This window comes from Cervus canadensis, chromosome 20 (genome assembly GCF_019320065.1).
Source record: "Cervus canadensis isolate Bull #8, Minnesota chromosome 20, ASM1932006v1, whole genome shotgun sequence".
NCBI classification, from domain to species: Eukaryota; Metazoa; Chordata; class Mammalia; order Artiodactyla; family Cervidae; genus Cervus; species Cervus canadensis.
Window position 1 is genome coordinate 26172420 of NC_057405.1, and position 21914 is coordinate 26194333.

Here is a 21914-nt window from a genome sequence, read left to right on the forward strand (position 1 = left end):
ACCCTTTTGAGAGCAGGAAGGGCAGGCTGATGGCCATAGGGGTTTGTGATGCTGCATCACTCAGAGGACCTAAGTATTCTGCCCAGGTGATGGTAGAGATGCATGCAGAGGTCGACAGTGGTTTGAGGAAGACAGCAGGAAAGATGTAAAACAGCCACTGTGGATACACAAAGATATCATAGAACTGTCAGATCAAAAAAAAAAAAAAAATCATTCCAAAAAGGTTTATTTTGATAATTTATAAAAGAAATATCACCATAGCATCTTAAAGCTATTTACAGATTTAAACATTAATTTACAGAATGTATACACATCATATTAATTAAATAGCTTTAGTTAAAATGTTACAGGTAGTGTTGAACATACACAACGAAACATAAATCAAGTTCTAAATCACATAAATACCCTCAAAGCATGCTCAAAACCACTGGAAGATGGTCCAGGAAAAACTAGAAAAATAAAATTTCAGAAACCAGCACTAAAGATGATTACACCACTGGTTGCAGGTGATATGGAAGTAGAAGTCACTTTAACCTTGAACTGCAACCAGACACTTAGGTTTAAGACAGACAGGAAAAAAAAAATGTGAAAATGTTTTTCTTCTTTTTATATTTTAATTACTCTGGTGTAGCTCCTAGAACACAGGACTTGAAGATTTATACTCTGATCCACGTGAAGGTAGGATCATCAAGGATGATGTTATATGTGGCTAATTGGGCATCACACTTTCTTTTGCAGGTTACATGCCAGGCAGTACTCTAGTGTGCTGGGAAGGGAAGGGAGAGGGTGCATGGAAACCATGACTGTGGATCGTGCTGTCCCTGTTGGCTCAGGGCTTCATCCACACATTAACAGCCCCAGGGGAAGAATACCATCCAAAGCCTTGGCGCTGACCCTGGTCTTGGATGCTGCCTAAGTGCTGGGCACTGTCCCTGAAGCCAGAGAGGGGATGTGTGGCAGCTGCCTGGGCATGCTTCCCTCAGTGAAGTTGCCAGGCTGAATGATACAGTGGCTGCCAGCTCTGTGCAGAGGCTCAAGTTAGAGATCTAAGTCAGTCAGGGATTCTTGATGACAAATAATTTTTTGAGGAAAGTGTACAAAAACAGATGTTTAACAAGACCTGAGAATTATTATCCACTTTAATTAAGCAAAGGTACAGACGGGTCTATTTCAGCTCATCTTTTTAGGTATGGTCTTATAAATAAATAGAACTCCCCTATTGCGGGTTGCCTGACTTGCAGCCAGGTATGTGATCCTGAATTATAAGTTCCAGCAAATGGGTTAATAATAATTAAAAATAGCTAATTTTGCTTATCTGGCAACTAGTGACATTTCATGATTACAAGCCTTACAATTCTAATACAGTACAATTTTTTTCTTGTATGTAGATTGCTTACACATTAAAATATCAAAGGCACTTTTAGGTTACATGATAAACAAAGATACATTAGTAGAGACAGGATTATTTATTGGTTCCTTCAGTTCCTGTGTCCTCGGTGATCACTGACAGCCCAGTTTTGCACTTCACCTTTGGCAAATAGTGTGAAGAAAATGGCACCAAATATATTGATAGCAGCAGCAATGCAGAAAACAGTTTTCCATTCTCCAATAGTGTTCTGCAGAGAAAGAGAGAAACAGATGCAAATGCAAAAATATCTTGTTTGTAGTTCACTTTTTAAAAAAGACGGTATCTCAAGACTGTTGTTACATGGCAGTAGCATTATTCATAAAACCTGGACAACACAAATGTCCATCGACAGTGAACTTGTGGCATATGTATTCAATGGAATACTATACAGCAATGAGAAAGGGTGACCCACGACATCATCGATACAGCTCACCAAATGTTAAGCAAAAGAAGCCAGACACAAAAGAGTTCTGAGTGATTCTATTGATATAAAGCCAATGAGACAAAGCTAATCTCTGGTGTTAAGAAGTCAGGATAGTGGTTCCTCTTGGTGGGGGTGAAAGAGAAAGGAAGGGATGCCTGACCACTGTGCAAAGGAGATAACGTTCTGTTTCTTGATTGGGTGGGCACGGGTTACATGAATGTTTTAACTTTGTGAAAATTTGTCCTACTATGTACTTAGGATTTGTGCATTTTAAAAATGCATGTTATACTTCCAAGAAAAAGTTTACTAAAAATAAAACATGGGTATGTCCTTGAATCATGTGTTACTAGGAAAGTATTAGTATTATGTCAGCACATCACCTCCTAAGTTCTCATGTGGGAGGTGTCAGAGGCAGATCAAGTAAGGATGAGTTAAGATGGACTTTTAAGTTCAAGTTTGAGACCTGGCTTGAAAGATCCTGCAGGGCTCTTGAATGGCACTCAACACATGACGTGGATGGGATATGTCAGTGAGAGATCAAAAAGATACAGTGTGTTCGGGATGGGGAATACGTGTAAATCTATGTCTGATTCATATCAATGTATGACAAAACCCACTGAAACGTTGTGAAGTAATTAGCCTCCAACTAAAAAAAAAAAAAAAAAAAAGATACAGTGTGTAATCCAGTAGTACAAAAATATCCAGTAGTCTAATCATTATGAATTATGACATTTTTCACACAATAAAAATAATTTATGTAAAAAATATCCAGTAGTTACCTAAATCTCTGGGTCATGTGACTATCTTTAATAACCTTTTTTTTTTTTTAAATTTTCACAGTTTCAGCGTATCCAGAGTGCGACATTTGCAGCACTTAAAAAGAAAAACAAAACAAGCAGCAGAACCGGCAATGAGGAAGAAAAAGGAAACCAGGAAGTTGGAAGCTGGCATGAAGTGATTTATTTAGGAAAAAAGGAAAAAGAAAGAAAGGAGCACTCTGTGGTTAATTATGCTTATCTGAGATGAATGTATTTTGGTGAAAAAAAAACCTTAGAACTGCTTCTTAGATTTTAGGGACTATTTAGATATGGTTGCTAACAATGTGTTATCATCCTAGGGTAGAAGTCTGTTAGTAATTATAGTTATAAATCAGAGAGACAGGTTTAAGACAGCGTCTTAGGATTCCAAGACAAAGCTGCTCTGTGTGATCTACAGGTTGAAATAACTCTTCAGTGTTATCTGGAGGCAATGGGTGACTTAAAATCAATCAATAGTATCAGAAATTCACAAAGCTCCTAGTTTGCCTCTTAACAAAAAAGTTCCACTAGTTTTTAGAGAATACTGTTTTGTCTGTAACAAAACTGAACCTCAGGCATGCTCTGACCTTTTATTTCATTCTTTTTCTTCTTAACTTTTGGCCATGTCACACAGCTTGTGGCATCGCAGCTCTCTGACCAGGGACTGAACCTGGGCCATGGCAGCGAGTGCCAAATCCTAACCACGGGACTTCCAGGGAACTCCTTATTTCATCATTTATGCTCTGACTCATTCCACAAAACTTTTGTGGTTGTGCATTAAGCTTTAATTGTAAGTAATTACAATTGTAAAGGCAAATGTGCTTTTCCTTTTTTAAAAAAACTAATGGCCTTTTGGACTTGCCTGGTGGCACAGTGGGTGAGAATCCACCAGCCAATGCAGAGGACACAGGTTTGATCCCTGGCCTGGGAAGATTCCACGTGCTGTGGAGCAACTAAGCCTCTGGGCCATGACTACTGGGTCCAAGCTCCAGAGCCCTGGAACCGCAACTGCTGAGCCCAGGTGCTGCAACTACCAAAGATCGCACCGAGAGCCCATGCTCTGCAAGAGAGGCCACTGCGATGAGAAGCCCATACAACGCAATAAGGAGTAGCTCCTGCCTGCCATAACTAGCAAAAACCCACGCACAGCCATGAAGACCCAGCACAACCAAAAATAAATAAAAGTATAAAAAAATAAAATAGTAAATTACAAGAATGGCCTTCTAATAATATTAAACAAATGCTTAGACAACATATCTGAAATCCAGTTCATTTCCACTTTACAAACATTCAAGACTTGAATTCAGGAGTCTGTATCTTCCCAGCAGAAGTGCCAGGGCTATTGAGAATGTATGGAATTACTCATGGTAGTGTGCTGACTTAGGTTCTTGTGTTGCCACAATGCTCCAGGAAGATAAGGCGAAACATCTGTGACCTGACCATGCTGAGACGTTCCAACATTCCTTTCCATTAAGTGAGAGAAAATCGTAACAAGGAGGCACTGATTGACTTGAGTAAGGAATTAGAAATGGTAGACAGCGCCACCTGCAGTGAATACACATGTTTGAAGTCAGAGTTTCTGGTAATAAGACAATTTGTAGGCATAGCCTGAAAATCCTAAGGATTGGATAGTGTTAATTTCATCACAGAGACAGAAAATTAACTCTATTTATAGAGATTTAAATAAGCCTCTTGAAGAATCCAATTTCACTAGTCCTTTAGATTTTTCTTAAACAGTAGGAAAAATAGAGTTTGAAAGGGCCTTTGAGGTTGCCGAATTTGGTTTCTTATATAACTCAGAGTCCCTCCTTAGTGATCTGACCTTAGGCAGCCTTTTGGCTTCAGTGCAGACCAGCCCCGGGTCCACAGTGTTTCTGGGGCAGCACCTGAACACTGGTGGGGAGCGGAGGCCCTCCCACACCCCGGCTCACCCCTCCAGGCTCCATCCCCACAAACTGGCTCTTCCCTTCTCTGTGCCCACAGCACTCTGCACACGTTTTTTTTTCTGCCTTTGTCACACTGTACTTTTTTTTTTTTTTTTTATTATATACAACCTTCAAATAATGAGCTTCTCAAATGTATAATTTGCAATTTTGCCTTCAAATCCTTTGTATCTGTCACATAAATAAGCACTCAAGAAGTGCCAGTTGACATAGGGAACTGATTACTTGCTAGATTGCTCTTTCCGCTTTTGATTCCCCCTCTTCTCCTCCTGGTCACCTCTATCTCCCTCCTCCCTCTTCTCTTCTCCATGTAACTCTGTGAACCTCTCTGGGTGTCCCTCACTGTGGAGAATCTTTTCACCATTAACCTAGATGTTTTATCATCAGTGCTGTATGGATGGAGAAGTCTTGAGGCTACTGTAAGAATAAGACTGAAAACCAGAGGCAGGAGGCTTAAGTCCAAAACCTGAGAACACCAGAGAACTCCTGACTCCAGGGAACATTAATCGATAAGAGCTCATTCAAAAGCCTCCATACCTACACAGAAACCAAGCACCACCCAAGAGCCAACAAGTTCCAGAGCAAGACATTCCACACAAATTCTCCAGCAACGCAGGAACAGAGCCCTGAGCTTCAATATACAGGCTGCCCAAGGTCACACCAAACCCACAGACATCTCAAAACTCACTACTGGATACTTCACTGCACTCCAGAGAGAAGAAATCCAGCTTCACTCACCAGAACACTGACACAAGCTTCCCTACCAGGAAACCTTGACAAGCCACTTGTCCAACCCCACCCACAGGGAGGAACCTCCACAATAAAGAGGAACCACAAACTGCCAGAATACAGAAAGGCCACCCCAAACACTGCAATCTAAACAAGATGAAAAGGCAGAGAAATACTCAGCAGGTAAAGGAACATGATAAATGCCCACCAAACCAAACAAAAGAGGAGGAGATAGGGAGTCTACCTGAAAAAGAATTTAGAATAATGATAGTAAAAATGATCCAAAATCTTGAAAACAAAATGGAGTTACAGATAAATAGCCTGGAGACAAGGATTGAGAAGATGCAAGAAATGTTTAACAAGGACCTAGAAGAAATAAAAAAGAGTCAATCAATAATGAATAATGCAATATGTGAGATCAAAAACACTCTGGAGGGAACCAATAGTAGAATAACGGAGGCAGAAGATAGGATAAGTGAGGTAGAAGATAGAATGGTAGAAATAAATGAAGCAGAGAGGAAAAAAGAAAAACGAATTAAAAGAAATGAGGACAACCTCAGGGACCTCTGGGACAACGTGAAATGCCCCAACATTTGAATCATAGGAGTCCCAGAAGAAGAAGACAAAAAGAAAGGCCGTGAGAAAATACTTGAGATAATAGCTGAAAACTTCCCCAAAATGGGGAAGGAAATAGCCACCCAAGTCCAAGGAACCCAGAGAATCCCAAACAGGATAAACCCAAGGCAAAACACCCAAGACACATATTAATCAAGTTAACAAAGATTAAACACAAAGAACAGATATTAAAAGCAGTAAGGGAAAAACAACAAATAACACACAAGGGGATTCCCATAAGGATAACAGCTGATCTTTCAATAGAAACTCTTCAGGCCAGAAGGGAATGGCAGGACTTACTTAAAGTAATGAAAGAGAATAACCTACAACCCAGATTACTGTACCCAGCAAGGATCTCATTCAGATATGTAGGAGAATTCAAAAGCTTTACAGACAAGCAAAAGCTGAGAGAATTCAGCACCACCAAACCAGCTCTTCAACAAATGCTAAAGGATCTTCTCTAAACAGGAAACACAGAAAGGTTGTATAAACATGAACCCAAAACAACAAAGTAAATGGCAATGGGACCATACCTATCAATAATTATCTTAAATGTAAATGGGTTGAATGCCCCAACCAAAAGACAAAGACTGGCTGAATGGATACAAAAACAAGACCCCTATATATGCTGTCTACAAAAGACCCACCTCAAAGCAAGGGACACATACTGAAAGTGAAGGGCTGGAAAAAAATATTTCACGCAAACGGAGACCAAAAGAAAGCAGGAGTCTCAATACTCATATCAGATAAAATAGACTTTCAAATAAAGGCTGTGAAAAGAGACAAAGAAGGACACTACATAATGATCAAAGGATCAATCCAAGAAGAAGATATAACAATTATAAATATATATGCACCCAACATAGGAGCACTGCAATATGTAAGGCAAATGCTAACAAGAATGAAAGGGGAAATTAATAATAACACAGTAAAAGTGGGAGACTTTAATACCCCACTCACACCTATGGATAGCTCAACTAAACAGAAAATTAACAAAGAAACACAAACTTTAAATGACACAATGGTCCAGCTAGACCTAATTGATATCTATAGGACATTTCACCCCAAAACAATGAATTTCACCTTTTTCTCAAGTGCACACGGAACCTTCTCCAGGATAGATCACATCCTGGGCCATAAATCTAGCCTTGGTAAATTAAAAAAAATTGAAATCATTACAAGCATCTTTTCTGACTACAATGCAGTAAGATTAGATGTCAATTACAGGGAAAAAACTATTAAAAATTCCAACATATGGAGGCTAAACAACACACTTCTGAATAACCAACAAATCACAGAAGAAATCAAAAAAGAAATCAAAATATGCATAGAAAAGAATGAAAATGAAAACAAAACAACCCCAAACCTATGGGAAACTGTAAAAGCAGTGTTAAGGGGAAGGTTCATAGCAATACAGGCTTACCTCAAGAAACAAAAAAAAGTCAAATAAATAACCTAACTCTACACCTAAAGCAATTCTAAGTTTAGAAAAAACGTATATGATAGGCTGAAGTGAGCTGAATTTTCTGAAATATGTGTGAGTACTACACGTGAAGGTGTTTACTATTTTAGTTATTGCCCTCTTAGTTCAAGGAGGGGGAAGGAGTGTTCTCTGGGTAAGTGACAGTGGTATCACTTAATGCTACCTGTGATGAGGTCTCCTCAGAGATGAAATTAGTCGGAATTGCCACCTGGATGTTGGTTAGCTTTCCGCTTCCGTATTTTAAGCATGAGTAAGCTTGGGTTCCCTGGTGGCTCAGATGGTAAAAGTGTCTGCCTACAATGAGGGAGACCTGGGTTCAATCCCTGCATCAGGAAGATCCCCTGGAGAAGGAAATGGCAACCCACTCCAGTACTCTTGCCTGGAAAATCCCATGGACAGAGAAGCTTGGTAGGCTACAGTCCATGGGGTTGCAAACAGTCGGACACGACTGAGCGACTTCACTTTCACTTTTCACACCTAAAGCGACTAGAAAAGGAAGAAATGAAGAACCCCAGGGTTAGTAGAAGGAAAGAAATCTTAAAAATTAGGGGAGAAATATGCAAAAGAAACAAGAGACCATAGCATAAATCAACAAAGCTAAAAGCTGGTTCTTTAGAAGATAAATAAAATAGACAAACTATTAGTCAAACTCATCAATAAACAAAGGGAGAAGAATCAAAACAAAATTAGAAATGAAAATGGAGAAATCACAACAGACAACACAGAAATACAAAGGATCATAAGAGACTACTATCAGCAACTATATGTCAGTAAAACAGACAACTTGGAAGAAATGGACAAATTCTTAGAAAAGTATAACTTTCCAAAACTGAACCGGGAAGAAATAGAAAATCTTAACAGACCCATCACAAGCACAGAAATCCAAACTGTAATCAGAAATCTTCCAGCAAACAAAAGCCCAGGACCAGATGGCTTCACAGCTGAATTCTACCAAAAATTTAGAGAAGAGCTAACACCTATCCTACTCAAACTCTTCCAGAAAATTGCAGAGGAAGGTAAACTTTCAAACTCATTCTATGAGGCCATCATCACCCTAATACCAAAACCTGACAAAGATGCCACAAAAAAAGAAAACTACAGGCCAATATTCCTGATGAACATAGATGCAAAAATCCTTAACAAAATTCTAGCAAACAGAATCCAACAATATATTAAAAAGATCATACATCATGACCAAGTGGGCTTTATCCCAGGGGTGTAAGGATTCTTCAATATCCACAAATCAATCAACGTAATGCACCACATTAACAAATTGAAAAATAAAAACCATATGATTATCTCAATAGATGCAGAGAAAGCCTTTGACAAAATTCAACATCCATTTATGATAAAAACCTTCCAGAAAGCAGGAATAGATGGAACATACCTCAACATAATAAAAGCTCTATATGACAAACCCACAGCAAACATTATACTCAATGGTGAAAAACTGAAAGCATTTACCCTAATGTCAGGAACAAGACAAGGGTGCCCACTCTCACCAATACTATTCAACATAGTTTTGGAAGTTTTGGCCACAGCAATCAGAGTAGAAAAAGAAATAAAAGGAATCCAGATTGGAAAAGAAGAAGTAAAACTCTCACTGTTTGCAGATGACATGATCATCTACATAGAAAACATGAAAGACTCCACCAGAAAATTACTAGAGCTGATCAATGAATATAGTAAAGTTGCAGGATATAAAATCAACACACAGAAATCCCTTGCATTCCTATACAATAACAATGAGAAAACAGAAAGAGAAATTAAGGAAGCAATTCCATTCACCATTGCAATGAAAAGAATAAATACTTAGGAGTATATCCACCTAAAGAAACAAAAGACCTGTATACAGAAAACTATAAAACACTGATGAAAGAAATCAAAGAGGACACAAATAGATGGAGAAATATACCATGCTCATGGATTGGAAGAATCAATATTGTCAAAATGGCTATACTACCCAAAGCAATCTATAGATAATGCAATCCCTATCAAGCTACCAATAGTATTTTTCAGATAACTAGAATAAATAATTTCACAATTTGTACGGAAATACAAAATATCTTGAATAGCAGCCAAAGCAATCTTGAGAAAGAAGAATGGAACTGGAGGAATCAACCTGCTTGACTTCAGGCTATACTACAAACCTACAGTCATCAAGACAGTGTGGTACTGGCACAAAGACAGAAATATAGGTCAAGGGAACAAAATAGAAAGCCCAGAGATAAATCCACGCACCTATGGACACCTTATCTTTTACAAAAGAGGCAAGAATATACAATGGAGAAAAGACAATCTCTTTAACAGGTGGTGCTGGGAAAACTGGTCAACCAGTTATAAAAGAATGAAACTAGAACACTTTCTAACAGCATACACAAAAATAAACTCAAAATGGATTAAAGATCTAAATGTAAGATTAGACACTATAAAAGTCCTAGAGGAAAACATAGGGAAAACACTCTATGACATAAATCACAGCAGGATCCTCTATGACACACCTCCCAGAGTAATGGAAATAAAAGCAAAAATAAACAAATGGGACCTAATTAAACTTAAAAGCTTTTGTGCAATGAAGGAAACTGTAAGCAAGGTGAAAAGACAGCCTTCAGAATGGGAGAAAATAATAGCAAATGAAGCAAATTACAAAGAATTAATCTCAAAAATATACAAGCAACTCCTGCAGCTCAATTCCAGAAAAATAAATGACCCAATCAAAAAATGGGCCAAAGAACTAAACAGACATTTCTCCAAAGAAGACAGATTGGCTAACAAACACAAGAAACATGAAAAGATGCTCAGCACCACTCATTATCAGAGAAATGCAAATCAAAACAACAATGAGGTACCATCTCACGCAGGTCAGAATGGCTGCTATCCAAAAGTCTACAAACAATAAATGCTGGAGAGGGTGTGGAGAAAAGGGAACCCTCTTAAACTGTTAGTGGGAATGCAAACTAGTACAGCTACTACGGAGAACAGTGTGGAGATTGCTTAAAAAACTGGAAATAGAACTGCCATATGACCCAGCAATCCCACTGCTGGGCATACACACCGAGGAAACCAGAACTGAAGGAGACACGTGCACCCCAATGTTCATCACAGCACTGTTTATAATAGCCAGGACATGGAAGCAACCTAGATGTCCACTGGCAGACGAATGGATAAGGAAGCTGTGGTACATATACACAACGGAATATTACTCAGCCATTAAAAAGAATACATTTGAATCAGTTCTAATGAGGTAGATGAAACTGGAACCTATTATACAGAGTGAAGTAAGTCAGAAAGAAATACACCAATACAGTATACTAATACGTATATATGGAATTTAGAAAGATGGTAACGATAACCCTGTATGCGAGACATCAAAAGAGACACAGATGTACAGAACAGTCTTTTGGACTCTGTGGGAGAAGGTGAGGGTGGGATGATTTGAGAGAATAGCATTGAAACATGTATATGTGAAACAGATCGCCAGTCCAGGTTGGATGCATGAGACAGGGTGCTCAGGGCTGGTGCCCTGGGATGACCCAGAGGGATGGGATGGGGACGGAGGTGGGAGGGGGGTTCAGGATGGGGAACACATGTACACCCATGGCTGATTCTTGTCAATGTATGGCAAAAACCACTACAATATTGTAAAGTAATTAGCCTCCAATTAAAATAAATAAATTAAAAAAATAAAAAATAAAATAGAAGAGAGGAAAAAAAAAAAGAAGTGCCAGTTGAATATATGTTTGACTACTTCAGGGCTCACTAATTCATGGTGGTGTTAGTTAGCTTGCTAAGTCGTGTCTGACTCTCTCTTTTTTTGAAAATTTTTGTTTATTTATTTATTTTGGCCTTGTTGGGTCTTTGTTGCTGTACGGGCTCTCTCTAGTTGTGGCGAGCGGGGGCCACCCTCTAGATGCAGGCTTCTCGTTGTGGCGGCTTCTCTTGTTGTGGAGCATGGGTTCCAGGTGCATGGACTTCAGTAGCTGTGGTGCACTGGTTAGTTGCTCTGAGGCATGTGGGACTGTCCCAGACCAGGGATCGAACCCATGTCTCCTGCACGGGCAGGCGGGCTCTTTACCACTGGGTCACCAGGGAAGCCCTGTGTCTTACTCTTGCAACCTGATGGACTGTAATATACCAGGCTCCTCTGTCCAAGGGCTTTCCCAGGCAAGAATACTGGAGTGGCTTGCCATTTTCCTTCTCTAGGAGATCTCCCCAACGCAGAGATTTAACCCACATTGAACCTTTGTTTTCTGCATTGCAGGTAGATTATTTACTTCCACCAGGGAAGTCCACTATGTCACAGGGCAGCCCATTCCACACAGTAACAGCTTTAAACAGAAAATTTGCTATTTATCTCCTTGTAACTTCTATCTGCTTTTGTGGAACTGTTGAGAGAAATCACCATCTTTTGAATATGTGAAGACATCTATGCATGCCTGCTAAGTCACTTCAGTTGTGTCTGACTCTTTGTGACCCCCATGGACTTGTATGTAGCTTTCCAGGCTCCTCTGTCCATGGGATTCTCCAGGCAAGAATACTGGAATGAGTTGTCACGCCCTCCTCCAGGGGATCTTCCCGACTCGGGGACTGAATCTGTGTCTCCTGCATTGCAGGCGGATTCTGTACCGCTGAGTCACCAGGGAAGCCCAAAGACATCTATACATCTTCCTAAATCTTCTGTTCTTCTAAATGTTCTTGATAATTTCAACTGTTTTTGTTCATTCACACATGATTTCCTGATACCTTTGTGGTTCCACTTCTTGAATAATTCTACACTGCCAAATTTATTTTTTCAAACCAAAGATACAAGTCATGTATCTGCTATAATATCACAACTTTTAAGGACTTGCGCGGTTTCAGTTACAAGATCTTCATTTAACCTTGTTCTATTGTTCTGTCTAAAATTCAGAATGTTCTTTGAAATATACTTTCCCACCTACTAAGGCATTTAGCTTTTCATTGCTGTAAATAACTGCACAAGAATAGGCATTCAGCATTTTACCCTTATTAAATATACTCAACTTTAATATAGATGTGCAGCTTCAAATAAACTGCTTAGACCTTTTTGGTTTATAAGTAAGTTATCTACTTACCTCAGGAGTCAGACTTCTAGCAATGATGGGCCCAATCATTCCAGGAATAGTGGCAAAGGTATTTGTGATGCCCAGGAGAATACCAGCATACCTACAGAAACATTTTCATAGAGGTTTATTAATGTGTTACACATGTTTTGGGGGGAGGGTGGGAATTGAACTTGTCTGTACCCCCTGCAATGGAAGTGCAGAGTCTTAACCACTGAACCACCAGGCATTCCCTGTGTTACACATTTAAGTAGCTTCTGTCCAGAGATAGCTACATTCCCATGCTGTATTCTTGTGAAATTTTACATCTAAATGCAATGTTTTACTGAAATAGGACTAAACAGTTAGCTGCTGAAAACCTTGTATTTCAATAGTTCTAACATCATATAGAGGAACATGGCCACTGAAATGATCCCTTTTACAGTGAAATGGAGATGTGCCGAGATATGATTTTCATACAAGACGGTATCTAGATAGGAAGCTTCATGTATCTTAAAATTTTTTAAGTTAAAAAAAGAATTTATTTCCCGATTACAAAATTTATGTCATTGTTAAAAATTTAAAATAAGAAAAATACTATGAAGAAAGTAAAATTACTTATAATCCTTCTATGTAGAGATAATCAACAGTAACATTTTGGTAAATATCCTAATTTTTTCCTGTATATATTTGAATATATCTAATAACATAACAATATATTATTATAGAAATGAGATACCAAGCACAGTTTCACAACTTATTTGTTGAACTTATTACATATCTTCCTGTAGCTAAATCCCTGCATATTGTCCCAGAAATAGACAAACTGAGTTTATAAATACTGTGTGTGTATGACAAAAATGCCTATTGATAAAAATTTTTTTCAGAATCTTTATTGTCCTCAAAGCTGGTACTTCATGTTTTAGGAGGGAATCATTCTCTAATTCAAGTTTGCTAATTTTGACCACATACTCTCCCTGAAAACTCACATTTTATTCTCCTTTATTATTTCCAGTGCAACATATATGCTCATTCAATATATGCTGACCAGAGAAATGGTGTGTGACCTGAAGTTGTTCAGATCCCATGCCTGGTCCTATGGGGCTCTAGCTGCACTGGCTGCTGGAGCTTTGTCCCCTGGAGACAAAGGGACAAAGTACCTTCTCCTGGGACTTGATTCCAAAGGATTATACAGTAGGCAACATTTTGGATTACATGCTAGGGTTGCTGAACAGTATTCTAAGTTGTGTGTATTAACTGAATAACCTGGGATTTTGTCTTGTAACCAGCCCTACATTCTAAATTTTGTAGACTGAGGCATCATTTGATATAGTCTTATGTGGCTCAGACGGTAAAGCGTCTGCCTGCAATACGGGAGACCCGGGTTTGATCCCTGGGTTGAGAAGATCCTCTGGAGAAGGAAATGGCAATCCACTCCAGTACTGTTGCTTGGAAAATCCCATGGACGGAGGAGAGTGGTAGGCTACCGTCCATGGGGTTGCAAAGAGTCAGACACGACTGAGCCATTTCACTTTCACTTTATGTCCCCTGTATTTCCTGTACACTAGTATCTATGGGCTTCTTTGGTGGCTCAGACGGTAAAGAATCTGCCTGCAGTGCAGGAGACCCAGGTTCAATCCCTGGGTCAGAAAGATTCCCTGGAGAAGGGAATGGCAACCCACTCCAGTATTCTTGCTGGAGAATTCCATGGACAGAGGAGTCTGGCAGACTATAGTCCACAGGGTCCTGGCAGACTACAGACTTGAGATCCTAGAGGGTTCATTAGATTTAGGCTTGATATTTTTAGCATGAAAACTCAATGCTGGTGGTAGAGTTAAAAATTAGTTAATCGAATAAATTAAGTTATTTTTTTATACAAGTCGCCTGTGCTGTGTGCTTAGTCGCTCAGTCGTGTCTGACTCTTTGCGACCTCATGGACTGTAGCCCGCCAGCTGCCTCCGTCCATGGGGAGTCTCCAGGTAAGAATACTGGAGTAGGTTGACATGCCTTTCTCCAGGGATCTTCCTAACCCAGGGATCAAACCCAAGTCTCCCTCATTGCAGGTGGATTCTTTACCATCTGAGCTACCAGGGAAGCCCACAAATACTGGAGTGGGTAGCCTATCCCTTCTCCAGGGGATCTTTCCCACCCAGGAATCAAACTGGGGTCTCCTGCATCGCAGGTGGATTCTTTACCAGCTACCAGGGAAGCCCAAAAGCCACCAAGTTACATACAAAGGCCAATTAGAGCTTTTTAATGAGATAATCAGTGATATTATAAAATAAAATTGTGGTCAAAATTAAAGAAGCTTGGCATTTATTAGGCCGTATAGTCTTACTGTGGGATGATCCTGTTTTTGTCAGGTTTAGGATCCTCAGTGCCTCGGCTGCAGACCGCTGACCTGAAATTCCTCGCCCCAGGTTAGACATGGAAAAGCGCCTGCTATGGACAGAATCATGTCCTCCCCCAACCCCCACTTCCAATGTGACTGCATCTGGAGACAGGGCTTTTAAGAAGTAACTGAGGCTAAATGAGGCCATAAAGATAGGCTCCCAACCTAATAGGGTTGGTGGCCTTACCAGGAGAGGATGAAAGGCAGATTCCTCTCTCTGTTTCTGAGAGCTCCTATGGAGGAGAGGCCGTGTGAGGACATAGTGAGAAGGTGACTGTCTGCAAACCAGGAGGGGAGCCTTCACCAGAACGCAACCCAGCAGGCACCCTGACCTCAGACTTCTAGCCTGCAGAACTGCGAGAAGATCAATTTCTGCTTTTTAAGCTACTCAGCCACATAGTATTTTTATGGCATCCTGAGTCAATCGACACAGTGCCTAAATAAAATATCCTGCTGAACCCAATTCAGTTATCTATAAATATCACAAATATTTATGCTGAAAACTGATGTACACAGTGCACAACAACAAAACGAAAGAGCTCAGAACTTTTTGGCTTAAGCCCTTCAGGGAGCAGATCTTAAATTAACCAAGCTTGGCAGAACTTGTCCTTTTTTTTTTTTTTTAAAGCATTAACACCTTGGCAGTAGGAGGAACTGACTGCAATGCTGCCAGGCCTTTTCAGTGACAGATATTAAGTGCAGATGAATGTTGTGAAATTCTAAATGTCAGCACCAAGAAGCTCATTCAAGTACTTATATTACACTGGGCGAGGAAAGGCCATGAAAGATTGATGAGAGCCTGGGGGAAAAAAATTGCTGTATGGACTCAGTCTGGATTCTGTGCTATTGGAGTCTTAGAATTCTGTGGGATTAACAGTTAAAAATCTATTCAAATCCTTTGGAATCTGAGTAACAAAATTATCCATAGAAAATATCTATTTTAGTCCACAGAAGAAAAGGCTTAGAAAATACCATGTCACATATATTTACATGCTAACAGGACTGATTGCCTATTGAAAAACCTTATGCCAGGCAGGGTTCTAAGTAGTTTTTATATCTTATCTTACTTTAACAGTAAAATGAACCCCATGAGGAAGGTTATCTTTACTCTATAGATAAGAAAGAAAGACTATAAAATGTTACTCAATTTGTCTGGTTCCAAATCAGTACTTAACATTGGAATGTTATAATCTATAATGCTGGGGCTTGTAGCAAAAAATTAAGCATGAGAAAACTGATCTTTCCTACAGACTGAACTCAGTGATGACTGTTTTCAATAAGGTATTGTTACAGATATATAAAATATCCAGCAACAGAGGAATGGATAAAGATGTGGTACATATGTATAATGGAATATTACTCAACCATAAAAAAGAAAGAAAGAATGCCATTTGCAGCAACATGGATGGGCATAGAGACTGTCATACTGAGTGAAATAAGTCAGAGAAAGACAAATATCATATGATAACACACATGGAATCTAAAAAATGGTACAAATGGATTTGCTTACAAAACAGAAATAGAGTCACAGATGTAGAAAAGAGACTTATTGTTATCGGGAGGAGAAAGGAGAAGGATAAACTGGAAGACTGGGACTGACATATATATACTAGTATATATAAAAAAAATAACTAGTAAGGCCATACTATACAGCACAGAGAACTCTACTCAATACTGTATAATGACCTACATGGGAAAATAATCTAAAAAAGAGAGGATATATGGATATGTATAATAGATTCATATACATATTCAGCAAATTGATTCACTTTGCTGTCCAACTAATACAACATTGTAAATCAACTGTACTCCAACACAAATTAAAAAAAAATAAACTATAGTTTATTATTTTAACCTCCTTGAGAATAGAGTCTGGGTGTGCCCAGGACACATACCACTTTGGACAGTAGATGCTCAATAAATAATCTGTTGAATACATTTTTAAAAATTATGTCTTATTTTCCCACAATTTATTGACTATTCACAGAGTAAGAGGGAAAAGGATGAACTATAATTGTTGATTATGAAGATACTCCTCAATTGTGTAAGAAATACATCACTCACCCTAATGTCTTCCTTGGAACATAGTCAATTCTTATCACAGTTTCTAACCAATGCACGAAGGAGATCCAACAGTTTAAGCCATTTTAATAGTAAACACCAGTTATTGCTGTCACCCACCCATCCATCCATTCATTTAACAAATAATTCTTAAATTTTATTTATTTATTTATTTTTGGCTGAGCTGGGTTTTCACTGCTGCATGGCATTTCTCTGGTTGTGGCAAACAGGGGATATTCTTCATTGCAGTTCATGGGCTTCTCACTGTGGTAGCCCATTTAACAAAAAATTCTTAAGTATGTCATTTGTGTCCACCACTACAGAGGACTCTCATGTCCAGTAATGAATTAAACATAGTTCTTATTCTCAAGGAGCTCACAGTTTACTTAATGAGAAAGACTAGGGGTCAAAAATGTAATACAACCTAGTCATGTGAATAATGGGCTTCCCAGGTGGTTCAGGAGTGTGTCAAGGCTGTATATTGTCACCCTGCTTATTTAACTTATATGCGGAGTACATCATGAGAAATGCCAGACTTGATGAAGCACAAGCTGGAATCAAGATTGCTGGAAGAAATATCAATAACCTCAGATATGCAGATGATACCACCCTTATGGCAGAAAGCAAAGAGGAACTAAAGAGCCTCTTGATGAAAGTGAAAGAGTAAAGTGAAAAAGTTGGCTTAAAGCCAACATTAAAAAAACAAAGATCATGGCATCTGGTCCCATCACTTCATGGCAAATAGATGGGGAAACAATGGAAACAGTGACAGACTTTATTGTCTTGGGCACCAAAAGACACTTGCTCTTTGAAAGAAAAGCTATGCCAAACACAGACAGCATATTATAAAGCAGAGATATTATTCTGCCAACAAAAGTCTGTGTAGTCAAAGCTATGGTTTTTCCAGTAGTCATGTACGGATGTGAGAGTTGGATCATAAAGACTTGGACATAAAGCACCAAAGAATTGATGTTTTTGAACTGTGGTGTTGGAGAAGACTCTTGAGAGTCCCTTGGACTGCAAGGAGATCAAACCAGTCAATCCTAAAGGAAACCAGTCCTGAATATTTATTGGAAGGACTGATGCTGAAGCTGAAGCTCCAATACTTTGGCCACCTCATGTGAAGAGCTGACTCATTAGAAAAGACCCTGATGCTGGGAAAGATTGAAGGTAGGAGGAGAAGGGGATGACAGAGGATGAGATGGTTGGATGGCATCACCAACTCAATGGACATGAGTTTCAGCAAGCTCCGAGAGATAGTGAAGAACAGGGAAGCCTGGTTTGTTTGCTGCAGGGCATGGGAGAATTCCATGGACAGAGGAGCCTGGCAGGCTACAGTCCACAGGGTCACAAAGAGTTGGACACGACTGAAGCGACTGAGCGTGCGCGCATCATCATGGGTATCTTCTTCTTTTTTTTCATGGGTATCTTCTTTACTCTTCAGGTCTCATCTATTGTCAAGTCACTTCTATTGTATTTACAAAGATCTCAACTCTATCTACCTCTTTACATCTCCTATCTCCATTCCAGGCCATCACCACCTCCTATCTGGGTTACTGCAATAGCCTCCTAATTGGTTTTCTCTGCTTGTATTTGTTCACACAAGAGTGACCTTAAAAGTGACCAGAGAAGGTCACTTCCTATTTGCTTTGGATACAATTTAAAATACTTACTACATGCCCCTACTCACTCACCAGTGGCTTTCTTCCCTGCATCTCAGCCACAAGTGACCTCTCAGTTAAGTGAAATATAGAGTTTTGGACTGAATGTGTATGTGCTTCCAAAATTCATATGTTGAAGTCTTGACCCTCAATGTGACTGCATTTGGAGACAGGCTCTTTAGGAAGTGATAGAGGTTAAATGAGATCATAAGGGGTGGGACTCTAATCTGACAAGGCTGATGCCCTTATAAGAAGAGTGAGAGATGTCAGAGCTCCCTCTCTGCACACACCCATTCACACGTACCCAGGAAAAGGCCGTGCAAGCACAGAGCAAGGAGCTAACCCTTCTGCAAACCAGGCAGTGTCCTCACCAGAAACCAAGGTGTCGGCACCTTAATATGGGGATTCTAGCCTCTAGAACTGTGAGGAAATTTGTTGTTTAAGGTACTGAGTCTGTGTGTTTTATTCCGGCAGCCCAAGCAGACTGAGACACACACCAATTTCCTCTTCCTGTCATGTAAATTCTTCTGTCAAGAACACTACTTCCGTTTTGCCCAACTTCTTGCTTATCCTTGAGGCTTTAGCTTACACAAGTATCACTTCCTCAGAGAGACCTTCCCCTGCTCCCTGATCTGCCTTATACCCCCATTATATTCTCTTACTTTCTCTTCAAAAAGTTAGTTTTTATTCGTTTCTTTCACGTCTACCACCCTAGACTAAGAGTTCCATGGGCCAGGGCTGGGCTGTTTTGGCTGACACTTGGTAGGTAGGCATGTTTTAAGTATTTGTTGAAAGAATGAATTGTCATCATAACTTATTACAATTATTTTTTATTGTTCTTTCCCGAACTAGACTGATTGCCTTGTGAGCAGGAGCTGGGTTTTATTTTCTATACTGCCATGTGGAGGGTTGAATGTACAACTGATATTATACAGACATTTGTTGTTTGCACTAGAGGACTGGGCCAGCCCTGGGACTCATGCTTGAAAGGACAAGGGATATACAGGATCCTTTAGATCCCTGAGGATCGAAAGATGCAGATTCTGGTTCACTAAGTCTGGAGAGATGCCTGAGAATCTGCATTTTGCACAAGCTCTCATGTAATGATGCCAATGGTCCACGGACTGCAGTCTGCATAGATAAGAATACTCTAAATCTTTCCTAGTTCTAACTTTCTATGATAAAACTATACTCTGTATACACTGTATGTACGAACTATGCACTGTATATACACTGCATGTATGAACTATACACTGTATGTACAAACTATACACTGTATATACTACATGTATAGACTATACATTGTAGTGTCTACACTGTTTATAAAAACAATGTCACTCGTTTAACTTACTTCCAGGGAAATCCTTTCCAGATTCCTTTTCTAATCAATCGCATACGGGAACGTATTTCAGTCCTTTAATTATTGCTACTCCTTGAATCCTTTTCTGTAACGAGACTTAGTCTACTTCGTAAATACCATGTCCGCTTCAAGCCCCGGGCAGAGAGGTGTTTAGGCTTTCGGGCTCCCGAATAGGCCCTCCTGCTGAAATGGCTTCTTACACCTTCACTCCTTCCACGGCAGCAGGCTCTTATTTGTTATGTTTATATCTGATCTTTCAAACTGTCACTATATTTAACAAGGTTTTCTTGAGGTTAATTTACTTTTCAAGTATTCTTCTTCTCTTTTCTCACTATGTTAAGCTCCTTTAGTTTTTTTTTTTAATTAAAAAAGTTTTTTTTTGGTTGTGCTGCATGGCATGTTGGATCTTATCATTAGTTCCCTTACCAGGGACTGAACTTGTGCACCCTGCACTAGAAGTGAGGAGCCTTAACCACTGGACCACTGGGGAATTCTAAAACTCCTTTAGTTCTAAACTCAACAATATGTATACTTAACATTTTCTAGCTTGTAAAGTTCACAAAACTCTTCCCCTGTTTCTCATAAGAAAGAGCATTAAAGCAAAGTGTTGACTGACACACAGTAAGGTCAATACACAAATAGTTTTTTAGAAAGAATTTTGACATGATACTGAATATGAAAATTTATTTTCCAGGCTTCCCTGGTGGCTCAGTGGTAAAGAATCTGCCTGCCAACGCAGGAGACGCCGGTTTGATCCCTGGTCCTGGAAGATCCCAATACTGGGGAGCAACTAAGGCCGTGCACCCCAACTATTATTCCTGCGCTGTAAAGCCCAGGAGCTGCAACTACTGAAGCCCATGTGCCCAAGAGCTTTGTTCCACAGCAAGAGAATCCATCACGAGAAGCCTGCACATTGCAACTAGAGTAGACCCCGCTCGCCACAACTCGAGGAAAGCCCACATGGCAACAAAGACCCAGCACAGCCAAAAATAAATAAAATAAAGTAACAAAAAAAGAAAATCTATTTTCCTTCTTCCATGCATATAATTGATTGACAGCACTGCCGATGGCCCTGCACAGTACCAGGCCGGGGGTTAACAGGACAGACTTGGGCCCTGAACTCGCAGAGCTGACAGCACCAGAGCTTTTGCTTGGCTCTCTTTTGTTTCAAATCGTTTCTTGGCCCAGTACCCAAGTGTTATTCATTTTCTTTCCTTGGTTCCCCACTGTTAAGGGTATGCAGATGGAAGCTCCTATTTTTTTTTAGTATGATCATATAAATCAACCACTCAACAAGTATGGACTGGGGGTGCTTCTCCTTGTGCAGAAGTTGTGATATGGATATATAAGATGTCTCAGTCTGAGGAAGCTCCCAAGCAGATTGGGGAGAGAAGGAAGAGAAGAGTTACATTCAGAAGTAATTACAAATTAAGCTATGGTATCCAGCATAAAATTATAAACGGAGAAAAGGAAGAGAAAAAAAGCACAAGTGTCTGGAAAGGCTTAATGAAGAACTGGGATGTGAGCTGGGAAGGATTCATATGGATGGGGAGGAAAGAAAATGGACCGGAGGCTGAGAATGAGTCCCAGTAGAAAGCATTGTGGAATAGCAGACAGGACTCTGCCTGGAGCCAGGCATACATAGACTCTGATCCTGTGGCGCCTTCTTGAACTTCTTATACAAAAGAAGAGACTGGATTAGAATGATTTAAAAGGTCCACGCAAGTTCTATGAGCATCAGTTTATTGGTGCTTATCTAGAAGTATTTATTGAAGGGATGGGAGACTGAGGATTAATAGGAATAGGAAGATTCTGAGGTAGTCTAGGTGTGAAAAGTTGGGGGTAGGGGGTAGGAGACTACTTGTCTTTTCCCTAAAAATAAATTCATATTCATTATTTAAAAAAAATTAAGTGCACCAAATCCTCTGGGTTAAAATATTCACACAGTCCCCTCTACCTTGTGTCAACTGGCACAAAAGAA

At 39.7% G+C, this 21914-nt stretch overlaps 1 protein-coding gene across 6 annotated transcripts in view; it reads right to left on the reverse strand.

The window, feature by feature from the left end:
* Positions 1-209: 209 nt before the first annotated feature.
* SLC17A5 (solute carrier family 17 member 5) overlaps positions 210-21914 on the reverse strand; it is a 72525-nt gene continuing 50820 nt past the window's right edge. For 5 of the 6 annotated variants that reach the window (XM_043439169.1, XM_043439166.1, XM_043439168.1 and 2 more), the window contains 2 exons: positions 12493-12583; positions 210-1616 (listed from right to left, as the gene is read on the reverse strand). In XM_043439169.1, the coding sequence (XP_043295104.1) occupies positions 1479-1616; positions 12493-12583 (229 nt within the window). In that variant the 3' untranslated portion in view covers positions 210-1478. The remainder of the gene's footprint in view (positions 1617-12492; positions 12584-21914) is intronic. The other variant, XM_043439170.1, reaches the window with a different exon arrangement.